We start from the raw sequence: 22539 nt of genomic DNA, 5'->3' as shown, positions 1-22539 counted from the left end.
GGTCTTATTTTTTTTTAATAATAACTGTCAAGAAAAGGTTAGAAAAAGTAAAAATTAAGGGTTTTTTTTTTGGGGGGGGGGGGGGGGGGCGCAAATAATTTTAAAGAAATGTTTTACAAAAGAATTCAAAGAAAATCATAAACCAAGCGAACACGGAGATACATCAGTTTCACAATATACACCAGTACCCAATTATTTGTAATTTACTCAACTGTACTCTGAGGAAAAAAAATCTGTTAAAAAAGTCAAACGATGACAAAGAAATGGGAAAAGCTTGTAAAAGTACATTATCTGTCAATTTTAGGTCTACAGACTCGAAATTTGATATACAGGGTACTAAGATTTGGGAAAATCTTTGTAATCCATTTTCAGCCAGAAATTTGGCTATTAAGGGGTCAAAGTTCAATGATTTGACCTTTGAGAACTCTACCAAACTCCTCCGCCAATTTTGAATATAAACACTTGAAATTTTAGATATAGGTTCCTTGGACATGGATCTAACTTAACTTGATTTGAACCCAAAACAATAAATGTTAAGGAGTCATAATAGGGGTCAAAGTTAAAAAAATTGACCGCTTTTTTTTTTTTTTTTTTGCTCAACATACACCTCCAAACATGATTGAGAAACACGAGATGATAGGTAAATCCTCCTACCAAACACTAATTTTTTTATAAACTTTTTATCTTCACCCCCCCCCCCCCCATTTCAATTAAAATTTGTAAGTAGGAATAAATAATTAATCTTTATTTAAAAAAAAAAAAAAAAAAAAAAAAAAAACTAACCCTTTAGGGGAGCCCTAATTAGTAAATTAAAAAAGTGACCGATCAACATACATTCATCATAAATATTCTCATGGTGATCGATTATAACAAACCTGCTTACACGGCTTCGTAAGTATCTAAATTCACTTCTATTTAAAAGTGGAGTTCCCAATGGTCAAGAGGAAAAACACTCGGCAACAAAACCAAAGTTAGCTTTGTTAACTAGGTTCAAATCTCCTGACCAGCAGTAACCATCATTTCCTGCACTGATGATTACATAAGCATAACACACTAAAAGATATAGAAAATTAATATTTTTTTTCAGAATGGGGCCTCAACATTGGATATAGTTCAAGGTCATATCCACCAATTCTGTACTAAATTCCCAATTCCGATTCTTTATAAATCTCCAAATATAAAACTATAGAGTTGTTACCCCCCCCCCGATTACCATAAAAACACGTTAAATGTGCAGATATTTTCTCAAACGTAAAAACATACTCGTGAGTAGATCTACACAATAATTTTACAAGTCGTTTCAAATCAATTTTTTTTTTACAACCAAATAAGTGGAAGATTTTGTTTTATAAAAAAAAAAAAAAATTGTTTTTGGCATTGAAAAATAGGCAGATTTTTTAAATCCGATACACCTAAAAGTTCAGATTGTTTATTTGACTCCCGATTCCGATTAATCATTCAAACATTCGTGACAACAAAATAATGTAGTAACAACGAAATAATGCAGTAACAACGAAATAATGCAGTAACAACGAAATAATGCAGTAACAACAAAATAATGCAGTAACAACGAAATAATGCAGTAACAACGAAATAACATCAGTTGAAAAAGATTTACAACTTTTTATCAAACTTAAAGCAAATTTGAAGGAAGATCAAGTCTGAATATATAGGAAATGTTTACAGGACAGCAGATATTGGAAAAAAAAAATGGACGAGAGTTCTTGGTCGATGAAGACTACTTGAATTAGCAGAGTTAGTTGGCAGAGAAAACCCAAGGAAAAGATAGAAAATGAGGATAAACTTTCTATAAAGAGAGATAAATAAAGACTTGACCAGAGATAGGTTAGAAGTCAGATTTTAAAAGCTGTCCAACACAATTTTAATGAATATCCTGGGAAAGTTGGATTTTTTTTTTTTTTTTTTTTTTTTTACATATGTACTATGTGTTTGTATTATACACAACTAGTAGGGTCACCCAAAAGTCTTAATCTCAAATTATTTAGATTGCAGAAAAAAGTAAACAATTTGTTGAATCGTATCATTTGGATTCATCAGACTAGTGTTCTCATCTTGGGTGTAATTTTCACGTTTCGGTTGATGTACCCATTCGACCATCTTCAGATGTATTTTGTCGAACTTGGAAATTTGGACGAAATTTCAAAAAAGAACAGTAATCCGAGGAATCCAAAGAATACGAATAATCAATCCGAATCTCAAAAATTCAGAAACGTAATTTGCTTAATATTGTAATTTGAAAAAATGTCCAAACTCCTGTATGGCAAAATCCAGAAAAAAAAAAAAAATAAATAAATAAATAAAAATACAACACATCTGAGTATAAGATCGAACTCACGACCACTATTTTTAGTTTTGTTCAAGAAATCATGGTGTTAACTTTGTTTAGATGCATAAACCAGAAGTGTTTTCTTTTGAATCAAAATTAGGGCAATGGCCAGAAATGTTTGACAGCTAAAAATAGATTTATTTAGTTCAGAAGATTTTTTTTTTTTGCCACACACACACACACACACACACACACACACACACACACACACACACACACTTCATCTGTTGAAATTTTGGATAAAATCAATGGTCAGAAAAAAAATTCTGATAACTATGAATGTAATGTAATGTAATATTAATCATGCAAATGAAAGAGATTAAATTTGCAATTTACAGACACTTTTGGCATAATCTATAGAAATAAAACGTGTGAAAATATTTAGCTGATAAACTATTGGTCACACAAAACTGAGATTGACAGGAAATAATCATATAACAAGTAAAAATCTTTGGATGAATAACACGTACAGAAATATATCGGCAAGTTGAAATACAAAATGTTTGCTTCAATTTGCCGACATTTATAATACTTCTGTGCGTGCGCAAATGCATTCATAGCTTGAAGTGGCTTAATTTTAAATCTTATCTATTTGTCGATAGCTCAAATGGTAGGGAATGCAGTTGCAGTGCTAAATGTTTTGGTTTTGATTTTAGCTGATGGCACTAAAATCTTGAACTTTTGAAATTGCTACTATATATTAGGTACAATATAATATTCAATAGAGAATTGGCTCTGTAATAAAAAATATGAAATCTGCATGAATTAAAATATCCATAAACATTACGACCAGGCAATTCCCCACTAGCGTTGAATAAAACTAGCAACACAATTAAAAAATTGTGTTTAATAAACAAGCGTAAAGTTTTCACACAAATTCTTAGCAAGAAAATATTGAAGAGTAAAAAAAAAATCAGAAGAAACATTGCCAGCACTAAATAAAAAACAAAAGAGGACAAACCTTCATAAAGGGCTTGTTCCTGTACATCTGTATGTAGTTCCAGGTATCTCTCCTGGTCACACATAGCTTCGATGTGCTTCTCATCTTCAGAGAGTGCATCAAATTTTTTTTTTTCCGCATCATAAGCGCTCAGGTCATACAAGTGACCTCGACCGTCATACCTGGAGAAGAAAAGGTGGAATAAAAAATCAAGTAACAATGAAACAAAATTGGGGAAAACAAAAAAGAAACAATGGACATCACGACGAGAATTACATGGAGACGGTATAAAATAAACCTTTTTTTGCATCATCTTTTTTCAGTTAAAAACAAAAAAAAAATCCAATTTTTGTTTTCCTATAGATTAAAAAGATGACAATTTTTATAGACTGCATGTTCATTTTTTTTTTTTTTTTTTTTTTTATAAAAATGAAAATATAAAAGACAGTTATGCCAAAAGCATAAAGTGCTTGATGTTAAAAAAAAGGGTATTTTTAAAAAATCCTTTGCGATGTGTAATTTCTGTATTTATTTATTGACCGTTATCCTTATCTTTATATTTTTTGTCGTTTCATCACGTGGCGAAACAACTCTGAAGATGAGGATAACAGTCCACAAATAAATGAAAAAGGCAGGCGAGAGGAAAGAAAAGTTCAATTTTATAAGAGAGTCAAAAACTATTACTTCCCTTTTTATTTTGGGAGAAAAAAAATATTTTCACTTTCATTCAAGCCAGAAATTAGGAAGTTAAAAACTGAATTTATCTAAACTTATTTCAATCAATGTCTCTTTAATTACACCCCCACACAGTCAACAGAGTACATTTTTATACCTTACCTCAAAGTTTGACATTATAGAAGGTGAAATTATATTTTAGGTTGGGTACGAAAAATATATGGCGTCTCATTCAGTCCTAGATGTCTTCAAATCCAACATAAACAAATTCCTGACAAACCGCCCCCTTAAGTAAGGCATTATCAAATCTCCAATACTAATGATTACTACAATACTATCTCATTGATTACTGTACACACAATAACCCTTATCCCCGAGTTGCCTCCGGGTCTTAATAAGTGGTGACCCCCCCATGTAAAAAAAAAAAAAAAAAAAAAAAAAAAAAAAAAATTCAGTCCTGGGTAACACCAGAATGTTCCTGCTAGTAATTATAGAGTTATAAACCTGATGTACTTCCAACTACTAGTAAAGATAATGAAAAATCTATATAAACTTACATGTCTTATATCAAATCTAACTGAAGAGCTGCATAACAAAAACCATGTTTGGAATAAACCGGTTACTTTTAGCGAATTAGTAGTTTCTTTCTATTTAAGAAACAGAAGAGTGGAAAATAATTGTACAAAATCATTCAATAAATTATATAAACGCGTTATTTTCTCTATCCACAAATGACAGTTTATTGTTTAATGTTGTCTCTTGTACGGATTATATATTAAAAATTTCCATGGAAATAATTGATCGTATTCATTAAGGCGGAATGGACATGAGAGTCGCAGTGAAAGAGGAGACCATGGCTGCCTTTAATGAGGTCTACAAAATCTGAAGAAACAATAAATTTACACTCAGATGTAAATAAAGATTTTATAACAGCAACGTCTTGTCCATACTTCTACATGGAAGTGAAACTTAGCATCTCAAAATCAACCAAAAGAAGAAATTGGATGCGTTTGATTCCAAGTGCCTTAAAAAGATTCTATGGATCAAATGATCACACTAACCAACAGATAATATCAGAAATAATCTGCAAACGATGTTTAGACTGGCTTGGACGTGCCCTAAGATTGGGCCGAGAGAGAATTGCTAACCAAGTTTTCCAATGAGAACTTAGTGGAAAAAAAGGAAAGAAGGAAGACCAAAAATGGAAACAAACAACCGAGAAAGATTTTATTGCAACGGGAAAAAAAACTGGAGGGATGCTGTGGATGTGTCTTAAGATTGAAAATGATGGCATAATTTAATCGTCTCATGTGCTGCAGGATGCTGAGCTCTCTAAGTTTATGTGAAAGTTTTTATCAAAAAAATTAAAAACTTAGATTTTTATGTATAAATATTCAATTTGTAGATAGTGTCAGAAGTTTTAACAAGTTCCATTTTTACAAATTTCATCAATTGTTTTTTTTTAATTTTATTTTATAAAGAAGTCAATGAAATTATTTTCACAATCTATTTTTGTTGTAACATTAGAGGAAATGAACTTTATTTGTTGATAAATTAGTTCAAACAAATACGCTGTATTTATCGAAAAAGGCACGGGAATCGTTCCAATTAACATTTCCCACCCTCTTTACAATTTCTCTTCATTTGTGATCAAATGTTAAAATTTTTGAAAAGATAATTCCAGAAGTCATTAAAAAAAAAAAAAAAACGAAAAAAAAAAACGAGTTATGCAGTAAAATAAGACGTTTTACAAAAATGTTGAAATTTAAATCAGATACTCAAATTCTTTTGACAATAAAATATATTAAAAGATATATAAGAAGAAAAAAAAAAACAATTTTAATAGCTGTTGCATGACATTACCACCCTTCCTATTCCTACTTGTGAATTTTAATTGAATCGCGTAAAAGTAATTGATCATTAGTTGAATAAAATTGTTTAAAAAGTTTGTTTGAACATTAATTGCTACAAACAATAACTTTATATGACAATTTTCTGATATAAAAGAGAAGATTATAACCAAAATCATTATCGATAGCAGATGTGTTATATTAAAAAGGAAATATATTGAATGACTCGATTTTTTTGTGTAGAGTCGGATTAGAGGTTTCACCTTTAAGGTTACATGGAAGAGGTAAGTTGTTAAATGAAAATGGACATGAATTTCATTGAATTCATTGGTGGAGGTTGTATATTGTTAATCTTTCATGTGAAAGACAAGGTTTTCTGGTTTTTTCTTTTATTCTCATTCAGTTCACAAGATATATAGCCACTTGCACGTAAGGGGGGAGGGCTACTACTATTTAGGAGCATGTCTACAGGGACACTCTGTAGAAAGTTAAGCAGCAAGCTATCTGTTCACATTACATTTAAATTTCTGCATATTAGTACAGCCAGGAAAACGAGGAATGGAAAAGGAATTCCAAAATGTAGCAGTTTTGGGAAAAAAACCTATTAGAAAAACTTTCCGGCATTTAAGAACGACAGTGAAGGGGAGAGATTTTGCTGCTTGTTGGATTAGTCAAGGGTATTTTGGTCAATGGGGCACAAGTGTTACGAGTTCTTTAGAGCACATTCTACTATAGTACTAGTAAAACAGGCAGAGAAATGCAACTGCAGTGATAGGACAGGGGTTGGAGCTTGACTAAAAGTGAGAGATTCATTAGGTTGGAGACTTTTAGACGTCTGTCACAGCGGGAGAAACTAGCAATAGATGCATGAGCCCAGATATAATAATACTCGATGCATGAGTGAACAGTGGTTTTGTAGAGGTATAGGATACTGTCAAATGTGAATAATTTTCTAGCATGGTAGAGAGAACCCGTCTTTTGTTCAGCAGCCTTAGCAATGCCATTAATGTATTTGTTCCAATCCATGTTGCCTGAGGATGTTAAGCTGTGGAGCATTTTATGGTGGATGCTCCGACAAACTACAAGCCCTTGTAGCCCTTCAACGTAAATACTCCCGACAAGCAGCAAAGTCTCACCCCTACACAGTAGAGATCCCTAGATGTAAGAAAGCCTTCTACTTTAATAGTTTCTTACCCAGAACTGCTAGACTTTGGAATTCCCTTTTAGTTCCTGCTTCCCCAACTTTACTGACATGCAGAAGTTCAAGTGTAATGTAAACAGACATCTTGCTGCTCAACTCCCTACATAGTATCCTTACAACTTATGTCCCTGATAGTAACCCCCGACATCAAAGTGGCACGGTGTCTTGTTTGAAGTGAAAATGTGAGAGAAAAAAAAAAAAAATACCAATTGATATTGATTTCTTGGAGTTAATACAATTTTAACACAATGTCATAACTACCAAGCCCCATTCCTTAGTTAAGGTCCCTTTTTGGGACACTAAAAATATAGAATACAACCAAAAAGAAGCTTTAAATCTTATGTCACATGACTAAACTAACCAATCAGATTTCTATTCAGTTGACCCTAAGTTCAGACCTACGTCAGCATATATATATAGGGTGAGCCAAAAGTAGGTGGACAGTAAAAATCAGTTGTAATAATGAATTACATTAATATAATCGATACATAAACCTACTCAAAATGCTGTCCACTTACTTTTGACTCCCCCTATATATTAATTATATAAACGTGGCAAATTTTATATCTGCATTGAAGATATCAAGTTATGCTTTCAACTTTCAATGCAGATATAAAATTTGCCATTCATATTTTCATAGCAACAAAGTTTAAATGCAAAAACTAAAATAATCAAAATATACAAGCAAATTCATTTTTTTTTTTTTAAATGAATTTGCATTTTACAATGTAATTTTTAATTTTTCCAGTCAATAATTTGAACCATAATTTTTTTTGTGTCATGAGAAATTACGCCCTTTATGTCACGACTTGAAACTAGATATAAAGCATTCTTATCTCCCCATCCTTTTTTCGTGATGATTAAAAAACATTACGCTCTAATCTACTGTTTATGTCACATGACAGCATTTATAGATATTTAATTTCCCTTAATTCCTGTGTTAATTACTAGTAGCCTAGAAGTAGAATACTAACCTACAGAGTCATGATTTGACTGCATTCAAGTCTCCTGACCAGCAGTAATTTTCACTCCCTACACTGATGATTGCATAAACATGAAGCACTATTGTCACTATCTAAAAAATCAATATTTATTATGTCGAATAAGTTAAATATTTAAAAGACATTAGTATTCCCACTCTCCAACCTTTTTTCTTGATTAAAAAAAAAAAAAAAGATAAAATTCTTGATCATTGATAAAATGATCACAACCATTTGTTTTGTAAGCAGAAAAAAAATTGTTTTTGTTTCAATTTGTTCAGTTGTGTTTTTAAAATTTTTTTTTAAAAAACACTTTTTTGCCATTTCATTCAAATTTCAAACATTCAAATTTAACTTTTTCTGACAAAATTAAAAGATTTGATAATTTACCAATTTCTTTTTTGGTTAAAAAAAAAAAAAGAAAAGATATATATATATATTCTCATTGTAATCAAAACTTTTTATCATACAGAATGGATAAAAACTCTTAAAATTTGAAACAAACTTCTTGTCATTTAAAAATCTTACCCTGTCTTACCATTTTTTATTTTTTTATTTTTTTTACTCCGGGAGGTTCAAACGTACATTCTCTGCAGTTACCTGAAAATCAACGCAGTTGGAGAAAGAGGTGGGAAAGGAGCGGGAAGTGATAGACAAAGAATAAAGAGGTAAGGGTAGGTGTTGGAGGGGAATTTGGCAGTAGAATCGAGAGAATCTACCAAAAGCTCCTCTGTGTGTGTATAAGATGTGAAGAAAAGGTTTCAAAACAAAATAACACAATAAGATTTTACACGCATACAATCCGAACATGTCAATTTTTTTTTTTTTTTTTTTGAAAACAGACCTAAATATATTTTAATATTGTACGTAAAAAAAAAAAATGCCATCTATATAATATTTAAACTGATCTTGCTTGTTTGCACATTGAATGTTTTAGTGAGAGAAAGGCAGAGATAAGCAGGCTGTGAAGAGTGTGAGAAATTACATTACTTTAATTGTGTCCCTTCATTCGTGGATTGGTTTAACACATTGTTTTCATTACAGCTTTTCTCATTGGTTGCTTTAAATTTTTAACCCGCAAGTGCGGACAAGTTTAAACTGAAAACTTGAGTCTGAGCAAATCTTTCATGCATGATAGACTCATTTTTAATATTTTTATCGAGTTAAGGGCTTTGCCGCCCAATATTGTCATGGAGATAATGTAACCTTGAAGAAGTCTACAAAACTATTTGTTCACCAATTTATTTTTCCTTTCTATTCTCTTAATTTAGTCCGTTTCTCGTGCGGGACTGGAGTTGCTCATATGAACATAGTTATGGCTTACAAGGAGGAAACGAAATTCTGGAAAAAAGATTGGCTGTAAGTAAGCGTTGATTAAAATGAGTTTTTCTCTCTCAACTGAAAATTTGACCATCATTGTTTATTATTGATAATGGCTGTTATTTGGATTCAGCCAGGTCAAAGGTGTTGCATTACTTTGACCAATACCCTTCAGAAAGACTCCTATCCTCCCCTCAAAATAGGGTTAGGTTATGTCATAATCCATGCACAATGTAAATCCATAGACTCGAGGAAGTATTTATCAGCAGGCTTTGATGGTTTAGGCATGCACTTTGTCGTCCACCAACAGACCTGATTCACAAGGCAATAGCACCAACACTGCTACCGGGACGATGCAAGAAGAGTGATGATCAATTGGACCCAGTAAACCACTTCCTTCCTGATTTTTCTTTGCTGACACCACTAGATGATCCGAATCGATAATAGCAACATTGCTATCAGGATGACGCAAGAAGAGTGATGGTCAAAGCTGATTTGAAAGCTATGATCGGCATTCACATTTTCTGTGTGTGACAATCGAATTGCGTCTGCTGAAGAGTCAGCAGTGTATAGACTTGGATAAACTGCCTTCACTTGTGATGTATGGAATTCACTTGAGCTGACTCAACCCATCTTAGGTGAATGCCATCATAAGTACAAAAGGTTTACGACAGTCAACCAAGAGAACAGTCTTTCAGGCACGTGTGTGAAGCATGATGATGTACAGAAACGAAACCTAGCCAGTAAAGGTTGAGGAGATGCATTGCATGAAGAAACAATGTGTTATACAAGTTTCAAAGACAGTCTTGATCTGATAACATCGAAAGGTGTTATACAAGTTTCAAAGACAGTCTTGATCTGATAACATAGAAAGATTAAATCTGGACATTATTGGGTCGGTTGTTTTTGTTTTACGGCATATCAACCCTTTTCAGGTTATTTAATGCCGAATCCAAAGATTTTGAAGAAAATTTTTTTAATAGAATATATTTGTTGTTTTCAAGTCGGTTTCTATTCAACCCATAGTTGGGACCCTAACAGGTACTACCACTCCGGGTCAGAGTGGACCTGGGAGCAATGGCAATTAACGGGTGGCTCCACACTCCCCAAAGACCACAAGCTGGGGCCTCACCACTGGATATAGTTTAAGGTCATATCCAGAACCAGGACATTATTGGGAGACTTGTGCAGAATAGATTTTGATGGTCTGATTACAATGAAAGAATGAACGAGGATTCTTAGAAGTAGAATGATCGAGGTAGCCGAGTCAAGACAACATAAGTGATAAAAATGAATTTGAAAGAAACAGATTAAGACTGGACCAGAAAAATAATAGTTTGGAAGTGAATTTCTAAAAGCCATCAAACATATGTTGGCACATAAAATGAATGTTAAAATACATACAATATTTTTTTCCTTTAACAAATAATCACTTTTCCAACGCTGTGTAATTGTGTGAACATGACCAATCTATCTATGCATCTATAAAAGTGAGAATGTGTGAGGACACTTCTCAACCTATATACTCAACAAATTTTGGATCTACAGACTTGAAATTTGATATATAGGGTATTCAGACAGGTGCAAAACTTTTTAATCAGTTTTCATCTAGAAAAAAGGCTGGTAAGGTGTCAAAATTAACAAATTGGTATGTGGGGGGGGGTCATCGGATTTTAATCTGTCAACTGTTTCATGAATGCGTATGCGTGAATCGTTCACGTGGCAGATTTCTTATGTTATGTTTTTTTTTTTTTTAAATTAAATGAATAAAATTAAATTATTTAAACAATAAAAGTTTAATAGAACAATGTAATCTTTTTTTTTTAACAAAGGCTGTTTAAAAAAAAAAAACATCTGAAGAAATTAGAATATTTACACCTTCAAGTATATACAGAAAAATCTTTATGATGTATAAATTCATCACAGAACAAAGATGTCATATTCTAAAAATCATGTGGGTTTGGCTAGTAACTTTTCTATATGGCTAGTAAAAAAAAAATATTTAGTTGTCAAAGATTAACTAAAGATAAATTTGTCCATAGATCTTTGTTGCGCATAATCTGATGATACCATCTTTCAGGTCGGCCATCTTACTTTTTATCGATATACTGCACAATTTTTTTTTTTTTTTTTTTTTTTTTAAATCGATATACTACACGTTTTTTTCCCCAAAACATCTACTGGACTATTTTGTCATTTTTGTAGTTATAATAATTTAAACATGAAATGTAAGTATGTAATAATGTTTTTCCATGAAATTCTTTTGTTTGAAGATAGATTATTCAGTGAGACAACACTATAGTAAAGTTGCACCCTGGTTTAATAGCAAGCGATAGGAATGAATGTAGTAAGTTCAGGAAACCATTACAAACCAGCAAAGTGCTATTGCTACCAGGCATGGATGGTGTGGGAAGATGATGAGAACTAGCAGCGAACCGGATGTTAACGCATCCACCATGAGAGACAAAATGAAAAATTGTCATTTGCACATGGCTCCGCAGATCGCTTCCGCTTGGGAAGATAAAAATAAGATAACTACAAAATAATTATCGACCAATGGCAGAGCTCCGCACCTAAAATAAACACCTCAAATATCACAGTCGCTGGGAGCCGGTTTGCCACTATAAAATGAGGGGACCAAAAAGAGGAGAGGGAAGTAGATTCGCCCAGCTGCGTCAGTGAACGCACGGACGGATTCTCCCACCCGACCTAAAGAGATGAAGAAAAAGAAATAAGGCACCAGTGAACTGAAGCCGACTACGCTCTCATGTTATGGGCCAAACACCTTCAATTCTAAACAATGCCTAATTCACACAAACCAAAGAAGAGAGGAGGAGAAAGAAGACGAAGACGCCGGGCTGCCCACTGCTGATGAAAAAGCCTCTCGCTTTCCAGTTACAAGCCGGGATACGCATCACCAACAGCAGGATGACCGACCCCTACCCTAACCCTCTCCATCGTCCAAAAGATAAGTTACATTTTATGAACATTCATTTCTTGTCAATTCATACATACCTACAAACATTTTACGAACATTCATCTCCTTTGTTAAATCACATTCCATCCTACGAACACTTTGCCTCTCCTAATACAAATTGTTGGTAGCAAATAAAGTCTGTTCTCAACCTTCAACATTCGTCTGTCTTTAATTATATGGAGTCAGAATCTACACACTTCCAACATTATTCATTTCATAGATTCTTGGTTGTGGCCTCTATGGCATCCTTTCCCACCCCTAATCCCCTTTTCATAAAAAAACGAGAAAAAGAGTGCATTGAAAGAATGTTAGAATGCCTTTCGTAGTAGGATTAGTTGGCAAGCGAACGCCAGCGAAAACATGGAAGTGATGGGGAAGAATTAAAGATGTGGTCACGGCTAGGTTAGAAGTCAATTTCTAAACACCAGTCAACTGAATAATATAAGGCGTTCGAAACAAAAGAGATGTGTGCAAAAGACATTTATGTCACACGTGTAGGTAAACAAAATTGTCCCGATTTACAGAATACAAAAGTACAATAGCTTTATTTAATGACAGATTTTAAAGATGAGGAAAAAAAAAATCAGTGTTTAATTATATTGATCTTTTTAATCAATGCATTTCAGGTGAAAACATTATGTACTCATGTGCCATGTCGAAATTAGTATACATTCAAAAAATTGGTCCAGTAGATGATGTGCTATAAGTATTACGAACAAAATTAGCCACAGTTATGGTGCCAAAGTTGTAGAGATGGAAAAAAAAAAAAAAAAAAAAAAAAAAAAAAAAAAAAAAAAAGAATTTAGTCAAAAAACATGGTTGCAGATACCTGCCTCTTCCCGGATTTTGCAAACTCTCCACTAAAACATTCATTAAAACTTAAATCACTAAACTCGAAATTTCATTTTTACATGTAATTATTTTTTTCTACTGGATCATGTTTCATAAATTTCAAAATTTATATTAATTTTGGCATGACATAATTACATATTAATGTTTTCACCTGAAATGCGTTGGTTTAAAAGATCAGATATAAACAAGCACGAAATCCAGTTCCTCAAACAGAACACTCTGGATAGGTACAAGAATACTAGCCCTATTAGCACTCCCTCGTGAATGAGAAGTTCTCATACAACAGGAATACACTCCTTTGAAAAGAGAAGGCTTGGGAGGATGCTTTCCCCATACACTGAAAATATCTATTTACCACCTCCCCACAATGGTTGGATGCGATCAAGTTAATGTGAGAGATATTCAGCTCCCCAAAAGAAGCCTTGGAACAGACGTGCTTTTCTTAAAATATTTACTTTATTTCCTACAAAGTCATTTTTAAAAATCAAAACATGAGCAGATATCCAGTTGTTATTTACAAGGTATGGTTATAATCAAGTTCCATAGTTCTTTGCCATCTGATCTTGTATGTATTAATGCCCTGGAAAAGTCACTTCTGATTAAGATTTACCAGTTTTAAAATATAGGAAAACAAACAAAAACACAAAAACAAGCCAAGTTTGTTTCCATATTTTAAAACTGGTAAACATTAACCAGAAGTGACTTTTCCAGGGCATTAATACATACAAGATCAGATGCCAAATATGTTAAATTACAAACTTGTTTTTAACCAAAAGTTTGTATGTAGTATACAGAAAGTACTATTTATCAATTTTAAAAATTGTAAATTTTCACTTAATATTTATTAAATAGTTTTCTGATTGTCATCTTAAGAAAAAAAAAAAAAAAACGAAAAAAACAAAAAAACAAATCTTACTTTCTCGCTCTAAACGTTCGTGATTGTTACATAAAAAAAATGTCATTAAATCGATATTGTTATTTATAACTAATACGATTAAGAACTGTTGGATTATACACAATTAAAGACAGCAATTACATTAGCAACAAAACTTACTAACAAGAAACTATTACTGAGGACAGCAAAAAAGGTGTTTGCTAAGATACAGCCGACAGAATGATTTTTTTTTTAAATCATGCAGTTTTAAGCAAAAACAATTAAGTCGAAAATAATAATGTATCCGAAAATCACGAAAATTATGTAATACTGCTTAACATGGGCAGGTTGAAAAGAAAATACCTTTCGGAATAAACACCCTCAACCTCTCCATGTTAAGAATGGCTTTCAGAATAAACAGGTTGGACAACCAGTGCACATTGACCTTATAAATAATTTTCTACTCTAATTTTCGTAATTTTTGGATATATTACTATTTTCAACATGACAATTAAGCACTGTTGTTTTTACTTAAAACCACACATTAAAAATTTTTTTTTTAAATCCATTTGCTTTGTGCTAGGTCCGTACATCATAAAAATTTCTGTAGATTCTTTTCATGATGAATTCTAAACAAGAACCGGAAAAATAACTGGTTTGTTTTACAATCCTCAGAGATTGTAAAGTCGTAAAAAATTCAAATACATACTAAATAAATGTTATCAAAGGCAAGTTACTCTTCTACCTATCTGGAAATGTTTTTATTCACTTTTTTTTTTATTGTTTTATTTTTATAGTTTTGAAATTTTAAATTTTAATGATTTTATTTTCTATTAATTTCTTTTATTTCAAAAAACAGTGTTTAATGTTATGTGAGAACATGAAAAGTGGCAGCAATTTGGCTCGTAAAATTCAAAGTTTTGAAAATGATTTAAAACTAAAGAATTATACAAAATAGTGTTAGAAACCCACCAAACATGTCACTGTAATATATATTAAACAACTAAAAACTTTTCCAGATAGGTAGAAGAGTGACTTGCCTTTGATAACATTTATTTGGTATGTATTTGAATTTTTGAGGATATGTGGATTGTAAAACAAACCCAATAACTCAATCAGAACTAGTTATTGAATAATAAAAAGTGAAAAACAAAAACGTGTATCAGCATTTAAACTCAGTTTTATACAATTGTTTTATTTTTGTAGTTTTGAAATTTTAATGGTTTTATTTTCTATTAATTTCTTTTAAACAACTTGATGTGATCGCTACCTGAAATGTTAGAACCCTTCTAGATTGATACAGAAAATCGCCCTCGGTGTCGCACCACCCTAGTTGCCATGGAGCTCGCCCGCTACAGCATTGACATTGCTGCCCTTAGTGAGATGAGGTTTGCTGGTGAGTGGTCACTTGAGGAGGTCGGCGAGGACTACACCTTTTCTGGAATGGTCTCTTAGAGGATGCCTGTCGCATTCATGGTGTTGGCTTTGCCATCCAGTCATCTCTGCTTCGCTACCTACCAGAGACACCAACTGCCATCGATGGTGTAAAAAAAAAAAGGAACATCTACAGATTCCACCGACCAAGAGTCATTATGCCACTCCGATCAGTACCTATGGTCCCAAGCTTGACTCTGACGACATGGAGGACCGTTTCTATGACAACCTCACGTTTACCATCAGGAAAACCCCAGGCAGCAATAAGATCATTCTGCTGGCCGATTTTAACGCAAAAGTTGCTAAAAACCATTGGACGACATGAGTCAGAAATGTAAACAAACGGTCTGACTCCTGTCCCTCTGTGCGTAGCTGGGTCGCACTATTACCAACACCTTTTAACTTTGTGACACGTACAAGATGTCCTGGATGCACCCAGAGTTAAAACACTGGCCCCTTATCAATTTTGCCATCGTCAGACACTGATCTGTGTGATGTGCTCTTGAACCGTACCATGCGTGGTTGCTGAATGCATCATTGATCACAGCCCGATTCGCGGAAGTCTCTGGCTAAAAGTACATCCACCTGCCCGTTGACAGAAGCCAAAACGGCGACTCTACCAGTCGTCTTTACGAGATCCGGCAATCTCAGCGAAATTGTGTGATGCCATCACAGAGTCCCTCCCTCTCTCCTCACTGCCATCCATTCCCATGCTGGCCAAACCACCATTCATCAATGAAGTGAAGGAGGCCATTCACAGCCTAAAAAACGACAGCTGGCCCTGACAGCATACCCGCTGAGATCCTCAAGTGTGGTGGAACTGATTTCCATCCTGGATTGCTGATCAGCAGGGTGTTTCCCACATCAGTGGAAGGATGCTAACATCATCTTTGCCTACAAACGTAAGGATGGCCGTGCTGACTGTGGCAACAGCTGAGGCAGCTCTCCTCTTTGTGGCCGGCAACGTATCGGCTAAGATCATGCTCACCAGAATTCTGGACACTTGATCTTGTCCCAGAATTACAAGTGGTTTTCGCCGAGAGCGTAGTACGACTAATGATTTTCTTTGTTCGTCTACTCCAGGAAAATTGTCGTGAACAGCATCATGAGCTCTATTTGGCCTTCGTAGATCAAATCAAGTCCTTCGACACCGTGAACTGTCGAAGGAAAGTTTGGTTGCCCTCCTACTTTCGTGTCGATCCTCCAGAACTTTCAAACTGGCATGCATGCTCGTCTTACCATTTCACGGACAGAATCGGACACTTTCGCCACGACTGTCGATGTGAAGCCGGGACACGTCTTGGATCTGGTCATTTTCAACCGGTTCCCAGTTGTCGTCACTTTAGTTTCATGCCGTGAACTTCAAATGTTGTTGCTGTCCAATACCGTTTTGATGGCAGCCTCTTCAATTTGAAAGATCTTCAGGTCAAGACTAGAAACTCTGAAGAGCTCATCTTCGACTTCCAGTATATCGATGATGATGCATTCCCTAGCCATACCTCCAGTTTATTCAATGCAGTCTTGAACACCTACCACTGAACTGGCCTTTTTATTAACACAGGAAGACAGAAATCCTGCCAAACGTGTCTCCAACTGATGCTCCCAATCTTCACCGTTAATAGCATTCCTCTAAAGAATATCAGCAGCTTTACATACCTTGACTCCAATCTCTTATTCTCCTGCAAACTTAACAATGAAGTTCAGCGCCACCTTAATCTCGCCTCTTCTGCTTTTGGCCACTTGAATGATCGAATGTTTGCCAACCGCAATCTCAGGACCCACACTCCTATACAGTTTTGAGGCATGGGTTCCGTATCGCTATCACATCAGGCTGTTGGAATCATTTCACATCAGATGACTACAGCAGATCCTCAGCCTCCATTAGTGGCACAAAGTGTCCCATTCAAAGATTCGCAGGAGAACTGGAGTTGCCCCTCTAGAGTCACTCTTTATCCGTCGTCAGCTTTGATGGTTGGGCCACATCATCAGGATGCCCTCAAACAGTTCTCTTCGGTCAGCTCACTCACGTCCGTCGAAACATCAGCTGCTCGAAGAAACGTTACATAGACTGCACGAAGCTCACCTTCAATCCCTGCAATATCTCCTTCAATCTTTTGGAGACTTTGGCAGTAGACAGAGACACTTGGCACTTCACATGATAGTGAGATGGCCTTCAACAATGAGCATGAGCGAGCAGCTATGGAGCGTCACACACCGAGACACTACGAGCAGCAGCCACTCACCATCAAAACCCAAATCTTGTCTATCTGTGCAAAGCAGTGTTGATCAGGCATCGGCTTCAGTCGTCAACAGAGCCACAAAGATGAAGATGTTGTCATCAACATGGATGGACTACCATAATTAACTATGGTTATCTTTTTGTAGTTTGGAAATTTAAAATGTTAAAATCTTCATCAAGATTTTATTTAATATTAATTTCGGAGCTAATGCACTTACTGATCTGCACTATTTTTTAAAATCGTATGTCCAAGTTTAAAGTTTTATGTTTTTTTATTCAATTGTAAGGTTGAAGTAAAGAATAAGTACAAAACACCCTCCCCATGTTAAGAATGGCTTTTTAAATAATAGCGTTATTATTTACGGCCAGATCACTCTCTGCACTAGTACCTTAATTTCTTTAAAACAACTTTGTTCTAGTTTTGTTAAGTTTAATATTAGAAAATAAAAAAATTGAAGAGCGTACAGAAATGACCAGCACCACTGATAACATAAGAATTACATTGCCCATTATCCAGCAAACTTCTTTTTTTTTTTTTTACACGGTGGTCACCACTTATCAAAGCCCGGAAGCCACTCCGGGATAAGGGTTATTGCAAGTACAGTACGTTAGTGTGGAGATTTATTGAAGTGTTTACTTGAGGTGGCGGTTCATTAGGAATTTGTTTATGTTGGACTTGAAGACATCCAGGTTGTAATCAGGTGGGAAGCAGCCAGACGGAACAGAGTTCCACAGGCGTGCAGTTCTAAGGAGCTTTGTTCATGGAATGTACGTTTCGATTTAGGCACAGATAAAGAGTGGGGAACATTTTTCACAGTGGATTCAACTAGACGGGTGTTTTTCGTGAAAGATTGGCGAGGGGGGGGGCAGAGATTGTAGTTCAGACGAGCACCTGCCATGGAAATAACGATAAAACAAAGATAGGCTCGCAACGTCTCTTCTGTGGGAGAGAGGTTGCAGAGAAGAGAAAAGGGCATTCCCCACTAAGCCATGAAGTCTATTTTGTACTCTGTCAAGGCAGGATAGGCTGTTTTTAGCAGCTCCTGCCCAGATATGGCAGCAGTATTCCATCCTTGGATGTACTTGGCTTTTATATAGATAGAGAATTGCATCAGTAGTGAGATATCTTCTGGAGCGGTAGAAGGATCCCACCATTTTTCCAGCAACCTTGGCAACAGACTTGATGTATGTGTTCCATTTCAGATCAAGAGTAAAGGTGAAACCCAGAAGCTTATCAAAACATGGGGCTTCTAGACGAGAGTCATCCATTTCAATTGATGCCAGCTGGGGATCAGAGCGTTGATGATGTAAAGATAGGTGTTTGATTTTAGATGCATTAAAGGTAACCAGCCACGTCTTCCCCCACTGAACCACTCGCTCGAGATCAGCGGACCTGTATGAGTGTCCATCCCCTAAAAATGCGTGTTTTTCAACTTTGTTTAAATTTTTTTTCGACGATTATCACAGATTAAGTATTAACTGCAGAAAAACTTTTGTAAAAAATTAAATTTGATAACTTTAAGAAAGGGGGTTCACTTTCTCATAACGTTCTAATCACATGACACGTCAAAGAAATTGACAAGTCAGGTAGCAATGAGGTAGAACATTATAATAAAGTGAACCCCTCCCGCCTTAAAAGTCATTAAAAAGTTTTTTCTACTAATATGATCAAGTTTGTAATCTGATAATTGTCGAAAAAATTAAGTGGCCACTCTCGTATAGGTCCACCAACTACTTGTTTGCAGCAAAATACGCGCTTCTTGCTTGTGTGTATAGAAATGGGCACCATTAATAACATAAGGAATTACGTGTACAGATTTTTCTTAATTTTTGTTCTTCAACGCCCGGGTGTCTTTATTGAAAGATGAGAAAAAAAAAAGAAAAAATTTTTTTTAAATGCCCCCCCCCTCCACTGGATAGCCAGAAAGTGGGTGCTCATTTTAAGTAATAAAATTCATGTAGAAAAATGATCATCCACTTCTTGAAAAAGTAATTTCTGCATTTCATGAAAACTATTTCAGCGGACCTGAACGAGCTTCCCCCCCCCCCCTGCCGTAATATTATTAAGGCAGACTTAACTTTCATATTAGCAGGAGAAACTTAAGTTTATCTAATGACTTTTTGAGTGTGTGGGGGATCATTTAAATTATAACGTTCTATTTCATTTTTCTTTTACACCACAAAAATAGCTTAATAAGGAGAGTGTTTTGCTGATCGACCTAAAAGTGGGTATCAATTTAATAAACGTTATAATTTAAAAGCGATCCCATGTTAAAAGTCATTAAATAAAGATAATTTTTTCCCTGCTAATATGAAAGTTAAGTCTGTGACTGACGATAATACTAAAAAAAAAAAAAAATAAAAAAAAAAAATAAATAAATAAAACATGAAAAGGAATAAATTTTTTCCAGCCGAAGGAGGGGGGCAAGCTCATTCACGTCCGTCAATATTTCTCTGCAACGGATTCGTTTTTAGCACAATAAAATTTACATTTATCGTTAAAAATTGACATTTAAAGGTTTTCGAGTACGCTGAAAACGAATATCACATTATTGGCGCAGACAAGTAGTTTTTAACACCTTTGTTTTCACTGGTGGCCATGTTTTCCCAACTGAACAAATACTAATGCGCATGCACCACGTTACGAACACACCCCATGTTAAGAATGGCGACAGCCAATGAAATTCATTAATATGGTTTGTATCACTGTACACAATTCGAAAAAGTTGTCGAAAAACAAATATATAACAAATATTATCAAAGGCAAGATAAGTTACTTTTCTACCAAACTGGATACATTTTTTGTTTTTATTCAATGTAACATGTTTATTCAGCTCGAAAAACATGCAGTGTTTACCGATGTATTGGAAAATTCAAAATGGCGCCCAACACTCTCTTTAACATGGTAAGTTTGGGAAAAGGTGTTATAAATAATAAGCTAGACAAAATACTATTAAAAAAAAAAAACGAATATATGTCAACATATGTAACGGTAACATATATTGAGCGAATTTCTAATAGTATTTTGTATAGTTTATTATTTATAACATCTTTTCCTGAACTTACCGTGTTAAAGAGAGTGTCGGGCGCCATTTTGAATTTTCCAATACATCGGTAAACACTATGTTTTTCGAGCTGAATAAACATGTTACATTATAAACACTAAAAACATTCAGTTTGGTAGAGAAGTAACTTATCTTGCCTTTGATAACATTTATTTGTTATATATTTGTTTTTTGACAACTTTTTCGAATCTATGTGTACAGTAATACAAACCCCATTAATATATTGGATTAAAATGTATTTGTATTCAGAAATGCCCCAAATTTGAATGTGATATTCATTTTCAGCATATCAGAAAAACTCTAGTCATTACAGTTAAAAAAATTTAGGTACTGTAGTGCACTTATTGATCCGTGCATGCAGCGCGGATCAGTAAGTGCACTAGCACCAAAATTTACTAATTTAATAATGGGTATTTATGCAGAATATGGACCGAGCCTCTTTTTTCAGATATGATTTTAAAGCCGATTTCAATTTTTTTTAAAGTATTTTTTGGTTTATTAAATTGTTAGGTCAAAGTACAGAATAGTTAAAGTCCCTCCACATCCGGGTTAAGAATGGCTTTCTAAATAACATTTCAGCACAGTCAGTATTCTGCGTAAGTACCGTATTTTGAAAGACAAAAAATAAGTTCGCTTAACAAACAAATAAACTGATATTAAATTTATACATTTCAAATTGTAATTTTAAAACTACAAATCGAAAGAATTTAGGACGCTAAAAACATACAAAAATCTACGGTTTTTGTACGCTTTTAGCGTCCCAAATGTTCGTTTTCAAAACCGTCATTTTTTTTTACCATTTATTAAAAACGTGTTTCTTTTGTATTGAAAACCTCCACATCACATACACACAGGAGAAGCATAAGCCATTTTTTTCTTCGTAAGACAACACAAAAATAACTTTGAAAACAAAAAAAATTGATAGTATCAATGAGAAGGGATTAAGAATTTCAAAAATTCGAAAATATAAATCGAAACCTTTTAAGCAATCATCCTGCGGTTAGCACAGACCTGTCTATCATGACGTTTTCATCGCCCATCCAAGGAATGAGGTGCCTTTCGGCTTCAATGAGGGCCGCTTTCTCATCGTATGGGAACAGCTTGCAGGCATAACCAAACACGAGTAATTCCTCCTGTTCCTTTTTCTTTTCACCATTGTCTACGGGGTCCGCGGTAAGCCAAGGAGCCGCCATAATGTCACCTCTGGCACGACTAAAGCTCGTAATGGCGGAAAAGATTTATCGGTTGATCGTAGGGGAGTGAGGAGGAGGTAAGCTAGGAGAAGAGAGTAGGGGGAGGGAAATCCGGCCTTTTCATTGGCTGAAAATTGAACAGAAGAACAAATAGCAGCAGCAGCTAACGCCAACATTTAACAATAGGAAACAGCCCGACTATAAAGATATTCATTTTATACAAGATATTTCGATGAAGTTGCAGTATAGGTAACAGTCGATATATATATATATATATATATATATATATATATATATATATATATATATATATATATATATATATATATGTCTGTGTGTGTGAGATTTTTCCTTAAAACAATATACGTTTATAAGGTACATATTCCATAAGACTATCTTAAATGCAAATGTTAATTAAGCTCAATGAAAATGGATTTACACTTTCAGAGCATATATAATTTTATTAAACATTTCAAAATGACAGGAATATATACCTAATTGACATTCATATTGTTTAAATTACTGCGTCTTACACGTGTTTCATTGAAAGGCATAAACCAAACAAATTATAAGAGCAAATAGTTAATAAAAC

The 22539-nt window shown here is 34.4% G+C and overlaps 1 protein-coding gene across 4 annotated transcripts in view; it reads right to left on the bottom strand.

Moving 5' to 3' along the window:
• LOC145279299 (splicing factor, suppressor of white-apricot homolog) overlaps positions 1 to 22016 on the bottom strand; it is a 71679-nt gene extending 49663 nt beyond the window's left edge. For 2 of the 4 annotated variants that reach the window (XM_080130713.1, XM_080130714.1), the window contains exons 1-2: positions 21766 to 22016; positions 3309 to 3469 (exon numbers count right to left, since the gene is read on the bottom strand). In XM_080130713.1, coding sequence (XP_079986839.1) covers positions 3309 to 3469; positions 21766 to 21947 — 343 coding nt within the window. In that variant the 5' untranslated portion in view covers positions 21948 to 22016. Of the gene's footprint in view, positions 1 to 3308; positions 3470 to 21732 lie in introns of all 4 variants that reach the window. The other 2 variants (XM_080130715.1, XM_080130716.1) reach the window with 1 other exon arrangement.
• Between the last annotated feature and the right edge of the window lie 523 nt (positions 22017 to 22539).

The sequence above is a fragment of the Euprymna scolopes genome, chromosome 1 (assembly GCF_053919585.1).
Source record: "Euprymna scolopes isolate OS-2025 chromosome 1, ASM5391958v1, whole genome shotgun sequence".
Classification (NCBI taxonomy): domain Eukaryota; kingdom Metazoa; phylum Mollusca; class Cephalopoda; order Sepiida; family Sepiolidae; genus Euprymna; species Euprymna scolopes.
Note: the sequence above shows the minus strand (reverse complement) of the source record. Positions and strands in the feature narration are given on the sequence as shown.